The sequence below is a fragment of the Pterocles gutturalis genome, unplaced genomic scaffold, assembly GCF_000699245.1.
Source record: "Pterocles gutturalis isolate BGI_N339 unplaced genomic scaffold, ASM69924v1 scaffold6921, whole genome shotgun sequence".
Lineage (NCBI taxonomy): Eukaryota > Metazoa > Chordata > Aves > Pterocliformes > Pteroclidae > Pterocles > Pterocles gutturalis.
Genome location: NW_010105366.1, coordinates 1,309 through 16,738, shown reverse-complemented (window position 1 = coordinate 16,738; position 15,430 = coordinate 1,309). Strand labels below are relative to the sequence as shown.

General features: G+C 43.2%; 1 protein-coding gene across 1 annotated transcript in view; it reads right to left on the bottom strand.

The window, feature by feature from the left end:
* LOC104471867 (netrin-4-like) overlaps window positions 1–15,430 on the bottom strand; it is a 46,667-nt gene that overhangs the window by 30,371 nt on the left and 866 nt on the right. Inside the window, 1 exon segment of the mRNA XM_010087362.1 lies at window positions 9,068–9,609. Within this exon segment, the coding sequence (XP_010085664.1) occupies window positions 9,068–9,609 (542 nt within the window).

The following is a 15,430-nucleotide window of genomic DNA, read 5'->3' as shown; positions in this document are numbered from 1 at the left end:
TCCATAGAGATGCAGGTTCAGTAAATGCAGATTTTAATAATAATAGGTAAAAGATAACAGTTTTGCCATCTCAAACATTTCTGCATAAATGTTTTAAAGATTAGATTAGAAATGGATCTATTAGTGAACTAATTAGGTTTGTGTTTCTGAAGCCTAGGTAGCAGATTCCTTCTGTACAGATAGACATTGGACTTCTGCCTTTGGCAGAAATGCAGAATCATAGAATACCAAGTTGGAAGGGACCTCAAGGATCATCTGGTCCAACCTTTCTTGGCAAAAGCACAATCTAGACAAGGCCCAGCAACCTGTCCAGCTGAATCTTAAAAGTGGCCAGTGTTGGGGAATCCACCGCTTCCCTGGGCAGACTATTCCAATGGTTGATTGTTCTCATTGTGAAAAATTTTCCTCTTGTGCCCAATCAGAATCTCCCCAGGAGTAACTCGTATCCATTATTCATCATCTTTTCCAGGTGATTACTTGTAAAAAGGGAGTTTCTATCTTCTTGGTAGCCACCCTTTATATACTGGAACATGGTGATAAGGTCTTCCCTAAGCCTTCTTTTCTCAAGGCTGAACAAACCCAGTTCTTTCAGCCTTTCCAGCCCTTTAATCATCTTTGTGACCCTTCTCTGGACCCTCTCCAGCCTGTCCACATCTTTTTGGTGTAGCAGGGACCAGAACTGAACACAGTATTCCACGTGTGGCCTGATAAGCGCCAAGCAGAGTGGGATAATGACTTCTTTATCTCTGCTGGGGATGCCCTTGTTGATGCAACCCAGCATCCTGTTGGCTTTCTTTGCTGCAGTAGCACAGTGTTCACTTGTATTGAGCTTGTCCACCAGGACCCCCAGGTCCCTTTCCACAGAGCTATTGCCCAGCTGGGTAGATCTCAGTCTGTGCTGTACTCCTGGATTATGTTTTCCCAGGTGCAAGACCTTACACTTGTCTTTGTTGAATTTCATAAGGTTCTTGTTAGCCCACTCTTACAGGTCTTCCTGCAGGGTGGCTCTCCCTTCTGAAGCATCCACGTCCCCACTCAGTTTGCTATCATCAGCAGATTTCATCAGGGTACACTTCATCCCATCATCCAGATCACTTATGGAGGCTCAGTATCAAGCCCTGGGGGACCCCGCTTGTGACAAGCTGCCAGTTTGAAATATGATTCCTTTTTCATTTCCCAGAGATACTGTGCAAATTTGCAGTTTTCCATTATATTCATGTAAAAGACATGAGGAATGTATAATGAAAAAGAAATGTGTTCCTATAATTAAGATACAAGCTCTGAAAAGAGCTTCCCATGATGTTCACTGTAAAGCTATTTCTCATCTAATTAAATCTCTATCTGGTATCAAGCTCTGTTCTTTTTTTTTTTTTTTTTTTTTTTTTTCCTGTAACAGACTGCTCTGAAATCTCCCAGTCATTTCACCAAACATCAGCATGCAGCTTTCATAAAAGTAGCATATGCACAGCAGCAGAACAAAATCTGATGGTGATTAAGCCTGCTAAGGGATGGACAGCTTAAGGACACCCTAGAAATCTTTCCACTTCCACTGAACTCGGTCAAAGCTGAGGGTATTCAGCACCTCTATAGTCTCAGCCCCCTGTGGAAATACATCCTATGTCCTGAGCTTCCCTTATAATCAGGAGCTGACTCTGGAGCTGAATGCTGAATAGGACATTCATGCTTATCTGCATATCTGCTATCAAGCGCATATTTGTCATTCTCATTTTCAAAAGTCAATCAGCTGCACCTCAAAACATTGTCACTATCCTGTCCTCTCCTGACCTTTCCAAGAGCAAGGAAGTTTGGAGAATGCTGTAAATGTGCAAAGCTAAAACCGAGAGCCACCGTTAGAGGATTGGTTTTGCTGTACAGAAGTTGGCTCATCTTCACAGGGGGTGATGTTTTACTGCCAGTCAAGAGGTCACCTTCATTCCAGAGACAGCGTCTCAGATTTTTGATTTCTTGACATTTGTTTTGCGTCTCCAGCAGATAATTCTGTTTTCTTAACCTGATCTTCTAGCCAGTATTAGTCAGAAAAGATGTGGACACAACAAAGGTTCCCCCTTGCAAGCTCATAGCCCGTGGTCAAGGGATGAGAGTCATAAATGGAGGGCTGTGCCAATGCATGGCCTCCTACAAAAGAAGATCCTTGTGCTGAACAAGAATTTGATATTACAAATCATCCTTAAGCTATGTTAAACACGTTGCACACAATCAGGTTAATGAGGTCAGAAATGTCGGCATGCTTATACTAGGCCTATCAGAAGGAAGCTGCAATAAAAACTCTCATCAGTCCTAAATCCTCTTCATTAAGAGATTTTCATGTGAGTTGATTTTGTTGGTAAAGGCATAGTAAACAATTGTCTCAGAATTTTTCCTACCCAGTGGCAAATATCCTCTGATTTGTTTGATGGAGCCCCTTGACTAAAATGAATTCGTCCTTCTTGCGGTACAGTAGTCTCTACTCAAATGTAGGCTTTTTCCTGTTTTGAAATACTGTTCAGACCACAAGAAAGTCCAGCGAGTCTCTTAGCTATTAGAGGGCCCATTCTGACGACTCATAGAACAGGGCTTTTTAGTCAAGACCCCCTGCTTTTCTGTCCTTCCAGAGAGGAAAATCTAGAAGCCAGTACAGAATATGATAGTTTTTGTTAAAGAAACAATTGTGCATTTGGTTTTTAAATGTCTCTGCTCTGGGTAAACCCAACTACTCTAAAGACAGTGCCATCTTGAATTCAGTCTGTATTTTCCAAAACAGAAAGGGTCAATGTCCCTTCAATTTGCACTTGCTTTGAGGTTATTCCAGTAATCTGGTCAGTGTGACATTAATATTAATATTTTGGCATTGCTGCCAATACAATGATGGGGAAAGACTGCACAGCTGAAGTTAGAGTCAGACAAACCTGAAGAGCCATGTGGGCTTTTTCTCTTCCTCTTACCAAATGTATGCTTTAGGTTCAGGTTATCTGCAGATGTAAATCTCTACATTGTGCAGAAAGGCAAGGTTTGTTAGGAGAAGCAGTATCTTTTATCAAGCCAGGTAGTGTAGCTGGAGTACAAAATCCAGACTGTTGGGCACAAAAACCTTCAACTTCCAGTCTGTATACCGGGAATGGGCAAAATTCCTTCCTTTCTGCACATCAGCACCTTACGTGAGGATGGAGAACATTTCCATGCCCTCACAGAGTTCAGTGTCGTTCGTCATTATGAGGAATGATACTTGCTCTGAAGTGGCAAAGGGTGGCACGAGGAGCTCCATGATGCAGACAGCCCAACCAGGAGCTGGGCTGAGAACAAGGAGACTCATTTCACTCCGTCTGATGAATTGTCAGGGAAGGTTAAAACAACCCGTCAGTGTCAACCAATGTCAACGAAGCTTCATTCTCATGGGAGAGCATCCATTGCTCAGAAGTGGAGCCACTTGTATCTCTAGGTCTTGGCTGAAACCTTACACACGAACAAACTCAGCGAAGTGTATAGTCTCACCGTGACAGGGATGTGTGGACAACCGTAGAGCAAACAGTAAGTGTTCTTTTGCCTGGAGTCTGCAAATTACAACAGTGAATCTCTAAGATTCATAACACTTTAGACAAGATTTTTTTCACAGTTGAGACTTGAAAAAAGTCATGGCTACAACTCCACTAAGCTTTTATAAAACAGGGTGAGAAGAAAAAATCATTTGATATCTGCTGCCTTGTATGTTCAGGAAATGCAGAAGAAATACTCAAAAAAAAAACCCTACAGTGTCTTTCTGGCTGGTTTATTCGTTTCCAAATGTCTCTGGAATGGCTCATTACAAACCCGGTCAGAGTAGGACACTTGGTGCCCTCCTGAAGGTCACTTGCCAGGGACGGGAATGCTGGGCTGGTCTCATGTCAGTTCAAATTCCCTTCAGAGACAAATCCTTGAGCCCCTTAATTCTTCCTCCAGGGAGCAGGGCCTGGCAGTGCTATCTGCTTGTTTACACTGCTGGTGTTAACTGCTTCCTCTCAACTTGCCTCTGCATTTTATCTCCTTTACAGTTCAAGTTAAACGAAATGCTGAACAGACAGCCCTAGTCATAACATTCCGGCACTTACCTTCACTAGTGACTAATCCCTCCTGGAATCCTTTCCAGCGGGAAGTCAGAATAACCTGAGCATCATGCAACTTTGAGAGGCCAGTCCTGATGACTGTTGGACAATTCACTGCAGTGCAAGACGCTGCCCTTGCCCCTTAGCTGCTCGGAATTCAACCTGCTGGTGTGCTGAGCATGTTTCTTTCCTAGTGACCCCACTGCCATAGACCTTTAAGAAGCCACTGAAGTCTCAGTGGTGACCTCTTGAATTATTGATGTTGCCACTTAGTGAGGTATGTGTGTTTGGGGGATCCTCCTTTGTTTATCAGAAGGTTTGGCACAACGCAGTAAAATAAAAGCCTGAGAAAAGACAGCAAGAAATGCAGGTCCTTGGAACAGGATGACGTAGACTCCACACAGATCCCTGGCCCTGGCCTCATTCGGTGTCTGTGTGCAAGTGGTCCCCTTCTGCCAGAACGGTTGCTCAGGGAGTCCCTGGAGATGGAGAAGGGCAGCAAAGGTCTTCAGTGTCCGTGAAGGGTTCCCTTCTGTAGGGCTGGCTGTCACTTCTGTCTGAACAACCTGGTGGCTTTTGAAGGAGGCAGAACTGCGTCCCATCGCAGCATGTCTTGATCTGACATCCACAGAGTATATTTAGAAGAGTGATTCAAAGTCTTTTAGCTACAAAACTCATCTTCAACAAAAGGCACTGCTGGGGACTTCTGTCCCTAAAGAGGTCACCACAGGATGCAAAATGGAAAATGAAACAGATCTTCTGCGCAAGGCACACTTAACATGTTGCCATAGAAACCAGTTCCTTAATTCAGGCATACACAATTCTTCCAGCCTCCAGTGAATTCCAGTAATGGGTTTATTATATCACACTTCATTGGTGTCATCTGTCACACAGACACTCGCATAAATGAACCAGCCTTGATTCAAAACTCCCTTCCACCAGCTAGACCCAACAGGGGAAGGGTCTCCTTTTGGGTCTGGTGGTCACAAGCAGGTCAGTGTTCTACCCCACCTTGCACGCTAACGTCTTCCTTCCATGCAAACATCGTCTTTAATGGAGGAGAACACTTGTTTTCATTTCCCGATATCCCAGTTTATTAAAAACGTGCTCCTAGTCTCTCAGAAGCTTGAGTGCACGTGCTGTCAAGATGCAGGTTGAAACATTTTGGTCCCTGTTTCCCCCGTATGATGTTTGAACTGTAAGTCACGCTGGTGTCTGATGCAACATTGTGGTAACTTCTCCTTTTGTTTGGACCAGAGCTTTCATTTACGGTAGCTGACCTGAACGCTCGTGTTAGGCTCTGTGACTATATAGCACAGGGTTTTGTAAATTAGGAAAACAGACGGATGGACAAGTAGGTAAAAAGGTCTCAGCTGATCCATAAGACCCCATGCAAGTGCTGCCTGTAGGAGCACGTACAGCAGATTAACACACCTTAAAAAGGTGGAGTTGTTTCTGTTCATGATGTAATGTTGGAGGTTGGCATACTGAAGCTCAAGCTCATAGCAGTAACTATTCTCCCTTGGGAGTAGTTAAGAAATTTCTCCCTTAAGAATAGGATAAAGATTAGAAGTACTTGTTTCCCATTTTGTGTATAATTTCTCACAATGATAGAAGTCAACAGGCAAAACACTGGGTACTTTACAGGCCATCAGGACTTCAGATGCACTAGTTGAGGATTTTCACTGAGCAGGGTGTATAAGCAGAGAAAGTTAGGTGTTGATTTTGTGGTGCTTCATGTGAAGCAAATGATGTGTAGGCAACTGGCAGTGAATAAATTGCTCTGCCTCCCAGACCAGAAATCATCAACAGAGTGAGTTTTGGTGCCACTAGAATTAAGATGTGGGGACCTAGGATCTCAGACAGATAGATTCTAGCTGTAGTAGTACTCTGGATCTGAACAGGAGTAAGGGATTTAGTAAATGCTGAAGCAATAGAAAACTGCAAAAGGGACATTTAGGAAGTAATCTGCATTTCTACAGCACTTGTTCCCCAAGGTGTGACACCTTCTGTCTCAGCTGCACCTTGTCTGAGATGGAATGGAGATGGGTGACCCTGTCAGAGGTGAGAGACAGGGAATAATCTACGAGAGACAAGGGATAGACCAGAACTTAGTGATACATTATGTTCTGTTGTGACATTGTCACATCACTCACCCGGATGTATTTTGCTTTCATTCTAGTCTCTTAAAAGTTTTCTGCCAAGTTTCCCGTCATGCTCCCAAGAGAAACCTCTTTCCATGGTCTTGGAGAACCACCAGAGTGTGCTGGCTCAGAGAGATGCATCTCCGTTTATGGATGCACGTAAGTCACTGCAGCTCAACCACCTTGTCCTGGTTGTGGAAACCACAGGACAGCTTCTCCTTTCACACTTCCATTCTCAGTTCTGGAAGCCAGCTGACCTGAAATCTTGTTTCATGATATATCCAACATGGGCTAAACCCAAGTGTTCCTAGTAAGCCGTCTCCTTTATTGTGCCCTGTTGAAAAGGACTTTGTGTCTCTTCTCCAAGTGAATAGGACAACGCCCAAGAAAAACCTCAGTGTCATGCAGGGGAAATGACTTCACCCCCCTCAGCAGAGGAAGCTGGCATTTATCTCAGAGCATTCATTAGCATTTAAGTTGGAACAGTTTTGATCATTTCAGAAGTGTTGTCAGCTTGTGATGTGAGGTCCTCAGCACTCCAAGGCTTAGCCAGAATCGGTAATTGGACAGGTCACAGAGAAGGTGAAAAAGCAGCAGAGAACACCGCAGAAAGCCGTGGTGGGGATTCCACCAGCTTCCTTCCAACTCAGTTGTGAGTCAATACTTGAGGGGGTACCCTGGTGATATTTGTGACATCTTTAAAATAAGGTGTAAAATTGCAGTTCTGAGATGTGTGGGCAAAGCTCCTGGGAGGCTTGCAGTAAGGGTGGCAGTGTCACTCAGGCAAATCTGATCAGGTATCACTGTAAATCACTGCCCTCTGCCTTCCTTTCTTTTCTTCACAAAAGAATCTGCTGTGTCATATTGCCGACCTGAAAAGCCGGATGCTTTTGCACCCTTGCCATAGTGACATGTCAGGGATTGATTAAGAGGTCTCTGGAAAGCCTCTCCAGAACTTCAGGATCCTTTTGGGTTACCACCCTGTGAAACAGTATTTGTCCTGTTCAGTGTTAAGGTGCCAGGCTCCTGTGTGCTGCTCTGAAGCTTCAGCTCTCTGTGACCTCTGCATCTATTCAATTCATCTAACAGCTCATGAAAGTATTTGGGATCTGCAAGGGTATGACCTGTAAATATATGATCGTTCTTACTATTTTCTAACCACAGCGCAGATCGATGGAACATACCCATATTCATGTCAGTGTAGTTGCTGCCCAAGCTGACAGAATCAGTTTGACACTTGTGATCACAAAGGCTTGTGTTGGATGAATGTCTCATTATTTGATTTGCTGCCTTCCAGTCCTCAGATTTGTTGCAGCAGCAACACATGGTCTTAACGATATTCCCTAAGGTTAAGCAAGCACAAAAGCCAGCACAGTGCAGGGCAACAGGGGATGCTGCTCTGGAGAAGGCAGAGTTGGTTTGCATTTAAGGCCAAGGAATTTGCCTCAGACCCTGTTATTCTGTTCCTTACTTGGCCAGAACTGTCCTGTTTCACCACTAAACACTCCACCTTTCTGTGCTGCTCCTTCCCCATCTGTGAAATGGCAACAGGACCCTTATATGTGTGCTGAAGATCATTAAATGGATCTTGCAAAGTACTTCCAGATTTTTGATTGGAAGGCACACAAGAGTGGAAAATTATATCTAGTAGCCTAGATTCTGTGTTGACGTGGCAAGCTATAATCTCTCTACAGAATACATTTGGGTGTATTTGACTTAAACGTATCATGATAACTGACTGGCAGGAACTCACTGCTCCAGGAACAAGACAGTTTAGTAGTCAGATGATCTGCTCCAGATTTCTAATATCTGGAGATGTTTCCCAGCCTGTTGTACGCTGATGAACGCAGTCTCTCCTTACTGCTGTTTCCCTATCCTGGGTATAGTACACTAGTTTCTCTCTTCTCAAGTGCATTTTGAAGCACACTGCTGAGATGACTGTGTTTTTGAAGCCTATCTGGACCATTCACCTCACACCTGAGCTTAATTTGCAGCAAAGTATTACTGCCAAACCTGTATGATCATTTCCAGACAGGGAAACCAAGAGGATTGTGACTTCTCTAAGACAGAAGGAAGTGAAAGGACTCCGGCTTCTGTTGTGACTATAAGAATGTCATGTAATCTCCCTTTGTGCCTTTATGTCTCCTCTACGGAACAACACCAATATATTTACTGTCTGTCCTATCTAAACTGTTTCAAGATTGATGAGTTAAGAGGTTTAGAACTAAACTAAGTATACCATTACTTGTCAGAGGAATTTATCAGAGCCTTCTGCATATGTTTAATAGCATATCAGAATATTCATACCAAGTGAAACTTGTCTGCTTACTTCCACGTCCTGTTTTTAAATGGTTTCATTTCTGGAGCTGGTGGCTCGATACAGTCAGAGCTGTCACCCCCAGCAAGAAAAATTACATTAAATTTTGGGAAAGATGTATTTAAAAGTCATCCAATCATCTAGGACTTTTTCTATGGAGAAGAAAAAGAAAGACCTTGCAGTCCATGTCATCCTAAAGCAGGAAAACAGTTTGGATAAATTAGACTCTACAAGTGTGTGTTTCCCTACGTCAATTTTTTGGGAATTCTAGTTCAGTTATTGGCATCTGCAATCTAGAATTAGGCAGTGTTAATCCCATCCCGTGCAACTCTCATAAAATAAATTTCTTAAAGCATTTCCATTAATTTTCAGTGTTACATAATTTCTCTTCTTCTTCTTCCCCTTTGTTTTCCTAACACAAAATCTTTGGGGGTGGGCTACCTTTCTCAATTTATCTGCCCAGTATCTCTGCGAGCCCATACGTCAGCTGTTTGACATTGAACTTAGTCCAGCCCTCAGTGACTGCTTACCTCTCCTCTTGTGCAGGGCACTGCATCTGAGTACCTGGAAGTGCACATGGAGCCCTCCTCAGCGAGATCATCCTGGAGCCCAAAAGTCGCTGTACAGTTGACAGAGAAATACTTGTAGGGCCTCCACGTCAGCCCATAGTCCTGTGATCTTTCCAACACCATCGCAGCTGGGCGAGGCGACTTGAACACAGCAATGACATGGGTCAGGTAGAATTCTGTTTCAAAGTCCAGTCTGATTTCTTCCCTGTGTACCCCTTGGGCAGACTGCCACCAGGAGATGGGATTTGCAAAGAAATCATCCGTCATGTCAGCAGGGAGATGGGAGTTATCAGGCTGGTTGGCGTTGCATTTGGTGCAGCGAGGCTGCCCACAGCCATGGGAGACCTGATGGAGGAGATTCTGGTCCGGGTAGGAGCAGTACAGTTCTGTACTGTTCTGGCCACACGTGGTGAGAGTGACTGGGGTCCTCCCTGTTGCAAGGTTTCCCACCGGAGGGTTGCAAGAGCGGCCGTTACAGCGGAAGGCTCGTAGCCTCGTGGGATCTGAAAGACAGGCAATAAGGACAATTTCGCAAATAGTTCTCAGGCTGTTACACAGGTGGCTGTGCAAATGTCATCTGGGGATTGACATCCAAGAGGCCTCCTTCTGAGGAGACCTACTTCATGTTTTCATACAAGGTTTGGAGGAAGTTTCTCAATAAATCTACTTCTTGGTTTTGGTGCTTAACTGGGAAATGGAGGTCTTTAGGAAACTCATGCTTGTGGCGCTTAATTTTGATTTCTGTTGAAAATGCGGTTGTGTTGGTGTATTAAATTTTATTTTTAACCACAGAAATCTTGTGTTTTCTTTCATTCATTCTAGTAAAGCTCTGTATCTGAGGACTCAATCTATTCAATGCATTTATTTTCATTGTTATCAGAAAGTAAAGTCAAACTCTACTATCCTCTGTAGGTAACTCAAGAAAAGAGATGACTCCTGCCCAAAAAAATTACAGAGACTACAAACCCGTAAAGAAAGCATGTATTTCTAGAGTTACACATTACTGGCATAATTTGAGGGGTGTTGAATTTCTGCTGTTCCTATTGAGATCAGCTGGAGTTGCTAATACTTAGCAGAGCTGAAAATCAAGTCTCTCTTTTGTTTAAATACCTTGACACGGAGGTAAATGACTATATTCTGGTTGCAAACTTTGCAAATACTGGCAAAAGTTTTCATATCTTCAATGTATATATCTACTTATTTTTAAATTAAGAAAAGGTAGGGATAACTACAAAGTCTTCATATTGTTTGGAAATCAGTAGTGTCTTGTGACACTGAAATGAAAAGTCAGTCCCAAAATCTTATTACCGTTCTGGAGAAAACTGCTTTTCTGATGACATACAATGTCCTCTTTGCAATTTTTACAGTCTACAAGGAGTTAAAGACTGATGATGACATACAATGTCCTCTTTGCAATTTAACAGTCTACAAGGAGTTAAAGACTGTCCTTACAAGGTCATAGATCTAATCCAAGAGGTCACAAGTCAGATGACTGGATGTAAGTCCTAGAGGAAATGACCCTTCCAATGAAACATAGGATGACCGCAAACCCTGGGTAATCTAGGAGCAGATCAAAGGTCAGCTATTTGTTTGAAATTTTAGGTCACATTTTAAAATCCCTCCTTGGTTTATATTCAGACTTTCCTCAGGCAAAATTAGTTTTAAAATCAAGTTAGGTCAAAGAAAAGACTTTCTGATTCAGCCTTATAAAACTACTCAAATCGTAAATGTAGTTGGATGGAACCGATGTCCCTCTTTCCAAAAAGAATGTTTAATTTGAAAAAAATGTGTCCAGTTGTCCTGGGTCCAGCCCTGACACCAAGACACCAGTGTGCACCGTTTTGCCTCTTAGTTGCTTCTGTCCTTAGTTCCTTAGAAACATTTCTGCACAGGCCAGAAGAGAAAGGTCAGAGCTGGCCATGGTTTTGGAAAACACCTGATACATTTTGCTTCCCAGGATCAGAATGAAGTTGCTGTAGGTCCACTGAATCCCCCTGACCAAGGGTCTGTGCCATTTTAGTTTACATACAGCATAAGGTAGTCTTGAGCTTGAGATAGCAAGGAAGCAGATAATCCAAAAATGCTCTTGACTGCTCTTAGACACAGGTGGAAGCCACCTTCAAAGAAACTTGAACTTGATGTGTGTTTGCCTTACAGACATTTTAAGCAGCAGGAGAGGAAAGGAGAGAAGATGGGGATGTTTGGCTCTATCACTTCTGTTCATTGCTCCCCAACTTCAACTGAGCAGGTGATTCTTGGCACTACTGGAGATCCTCCACTAAGCTCTCACACCATCCTGACTGCTTGATGATCATTTCAATGTATTTTCTTTCTGATTATGAACTTATTCTATCTGAGCCCAGTACAGTTACAGGGGAACACCGGGGGCTTCAGGGATTTTATTTAGGAGATTCCTTGCAATTTCCCTGAGTCTCTTTGTCCTGAGAAAGGACTTGGGTTTCCACAAAAGTTGTTCAGAGCTTCCTCCTTTTTGCAGAGCATCTTAAATTCCAAATTTTTTGTCTGCTTTGGAGGGTGAGTTTCACCGAGTCACGCAGAATTCTTGAAATAAAGATAAATCTGTCCTTGCAGGTCAGCAAAAATATAATGAGCTACAACTGCATGCCTCAGGAATGTCTTTGCAAGTGACATTAGGTGCCCGCATTACCTGGTCTGACTTGATAAAAATTACTGGAAATAAGGAAAGCACAGCAATTTCTGTGTTTAAAGTAGATTGGATATTAACTGCTTTTGCTCAGCGCTGCAGAGAGTTGTCATCTTTGCCTCCAGAGCATTTAAGTGAGACTGGTCTTACAACTGGGCTTTGAACAAGCATTAGCTCTAAGAGTCAGGTTACTTTAGTTTAGATTAAGAATGGGTCCATGTTACAGATTCTACTGGATTATGGATAAATATGTCATGTAATTAAAAGAAAGTCCATCTCTATCGATGGATCACACCACTGAAGCTTTCATAGAGGAAATGGGATGCTGGAGTTCTAAATTTAAGGAGTTACACAGGGGAAGCTTTGCAGACAAGAATGTGAGAAAGTAAAAAAGGAAACTTTTTTTAAATAGAATGGCTGTTTTTTGTATTTCCCACAAACAGGCTATTAGTCTTGTATTGAGTTTTTCAGCTGTTTTTTATCTGAACCTGGAAAAGGGTGAAAAACATGGTTGTTCTCCTGAGCAACAGTCACAAGAAGGTTTATCTGCTCTGCCTGCTAATGCAGCAACATCAATAAACAGTTCCTGTCTGAACTGCTGTGTCATTAGGAAAATGGGAGAAGAATAAAGTGCAAATTAGCAAAAGGGAGTTTGAGAGAAAGAAAGAGGTTGGAAAACAAAATCTGCAGTCGATTAAAAGCTTTGCATTTATAGAAATCAATTGGCAGAACATTGCTTGGCCACAAGGATAGTGCAGCCTGTCCATCACTCACTGATTCTGAGGAAACAACAGGAAACGTTGAATCTGGACAGCGAGGGGAGACTGCTGGAGAAAAACAGCAGCCGGTGAACAAACAACTTACCCCAACTGCCAGGAGGACTCACTGAATAATTCATAAAGAACTAAACAGTTTGATTGCACATGGGCACTGCATGGGTTTGTGAAGTTGATTAGCTTGTACTCCATGGAGGATGGCTTGGCTCCATAAATGGTACGATTAATTTATTTGTTTGTTTTCTGGTCCCTCAGAGCTGTGCCATGAAGTGGCAGGTCAGTGGCACACGCCCGGGATGTGTTATAACAATGGTGTTATCTGGTGATTAGGGATTCATACAGTTCAAGGGCGGTGGTACTATTGACATTCCAGGGACACCATTTCACACAGAGATCTCTTACTTCAGAGCCTTGTAATGCAACAGAACGATGTAGACATGAACTAAAAGAGGTTCAGTTTTTTTAGGGCTTTTTGTCACCATCCATTGGACACCCAACAGAAGAAAGGTCATATGGCAACACAGTCAAAGCCTGCTGATGTGACTGGAAAGATGCCTAATGTTTTCTGAGCTATTTAAATTGGAATTTTTGTTTCTTTTCCATATGCAAATTTAGGATGTGTGTTCGAGTCTCCTACAGTGAGACAGGAGAGCGACTTTCACAGTTCTGAGCAACATGTAAACTCTAAAACCTTTGGGCATCTTCTGCTGTTTTTGATGGAGGAGTTTCAGCATGTGTGTCCAACCTGCATTTCACTTGTTCTGTACCTGTTTAACTGTTTTCTTAATAAACCAAAATTTTTTAAATGCTCTTTTAAAGCTAACGACCCTGGGGACATGAGTTGCTCAAGTTTTTATTAATCAGACCTAGAACTTTACCCCTTAATGCTGGGTACAACAGAAGCACTACACAACCCTTTGGTTTGGCTGGGGTCAACATGCAGTCCATCTGGCAAGTCTTCATCCGTTTATGAGCAGCCTGATGTATTTCTGCATTAAAATAGCCCTCACAACTGGAGCTAATGAGCCAGCCTTCATAAATACCCCACAGCTGAAGTTCTGAATATAAAACCAAGCTGCCTCCATGACCTGAGGCACGGACAGAAGGAGAATAAAACCCCAGGTCTGGGCTCTCTCCTGTTGTGGCCAGTTGCAGTCTGCCTGCTGCATCCCTCCTGGAGCAAGGATGCGGTCCAGCACCTGCAACTTCATTTGCAGTTGAGCTGAATTACCCCAGACCAGAAGAAACTAAACACTGCTGATAACCAGGTCCTTGTCCTGGTTTCAGCTGCAGAAAGCACCAGAGGAGGAGGAGGTGACGCATTGTTGTGGTGTTTTGCTAGCCAGGGTCAAAACTACCACAGTCCTGCAATTGATGTTAAGCTTGGTGCTAGAAATGGCCATTTCTGACCACACCACACCCCTTTTGGGGTGCTGCTGTCGGGAGGAGAGCTGGCCCAAGCACTGCTCCCCGGGGCGCAGCTCCCCTGGGGAGGTCCAGGGCTGCCTGGGGCTGAAACAAGAGCCCAAGCTCTTGTCAGTCCCATTAACTGTCCCAATATGCAGGAGTTTTGAGACCACTGCAGAGTTTATTTGAGGGGAATAATGCCCTCCACCTGCATGGGACTAGGGGAAGGATCACCCAAGTGTGACATCTCACAATATAAAACCTAGGTGGCTCCTCCAGCCTAATGACAAAGGTGTTGGGTTTTTTTTTTTTTTCCTTGACATTATATTTGAAGATCTAAGGAGCCAATCCTGAGAGCCCAGACAGTCTTCTCTGCACAGAGATGGCAGAAGGCAAACATTGTACTCCCCACAAATATTGTGCTTCGTGTACTACCCACACAACTGCCCCGTCAATTTGTTTCATTTCTGAGAAGGAAGGATCAACAATAGGGCTGAAAAGGGAGTTTACTCTATAGGATAATAAATAAAAGTATGTCAAAACTGCTTCCCTGTACACCTCTCTGCTCAGGAGAAGGCTGCAGCTTCCGAATCATTTTACACAGATGGGCTAAGCACTGTCCGAACTAACCTTAGTCTGAGCAGTACTGACCTTGCCTGTACAGGACCTGTAAAGATTCAAGGTTAATTCAAGATTTTTATATTGCTTCTAAAAAGAAAAAAAAAAATAAAAATTATCAGGAAACCCTGGTGCTTTCAGAGGCTGATGGTTTGTGCAACCTTTTGACCAAGCAGCATATATTTATTTAAAGCGACATTGAATCCTTAGCATCATCACCTTCAATATCTAATTACTTTCCATTATTTACTATGTCCTACACCATTATTCTGAGCGTGTTTAGCTCCATACAGACCACACTCCCTCCCCTCAAATTCACCTTCCGAGCAGTCAGCAGTGGGCTGCATTTCCTTGAAGATTCGTTTTCACTTTTTGTGATTTGGATGCAGAGTGAAGTTTGTAACAGGCTGCTTTCCGCAACTTACCAGCAACTTTACAAGACATCTCTGTAACCTTTCTGTGCTGTGTCAACATCTGTATCCTACAGGGAGAGTCCTAGCCTGGGAAACTCGTCAATGCCCAAGCTAAGACACCGAGAGGACCAGGGCAGATGTCCTCCCTCCACTCATTCCCTGTCACGTAGTGACACACAGCCTTTTCCCCAAATGACTCACTGGGTGATCTGACAGGACAGTGAATTCGTGAGCTGTTTTCAGTATGAGGAGTGTTGTTCCTGTCCTAATACTTTGAGCACACAGGTGGAATTAAAACCACTGATACACTTTCCTGTACAGAAAGAGAGATCCCAAGCCAGTATCTCAAAGAAAAAGTCACCAGGGATGTAATGTTGTTTTATCAAGAATTATTTTTATTTTTCTGACCTGATCTTTGCAATTCATCCCTTTTAAACTTAAAGAT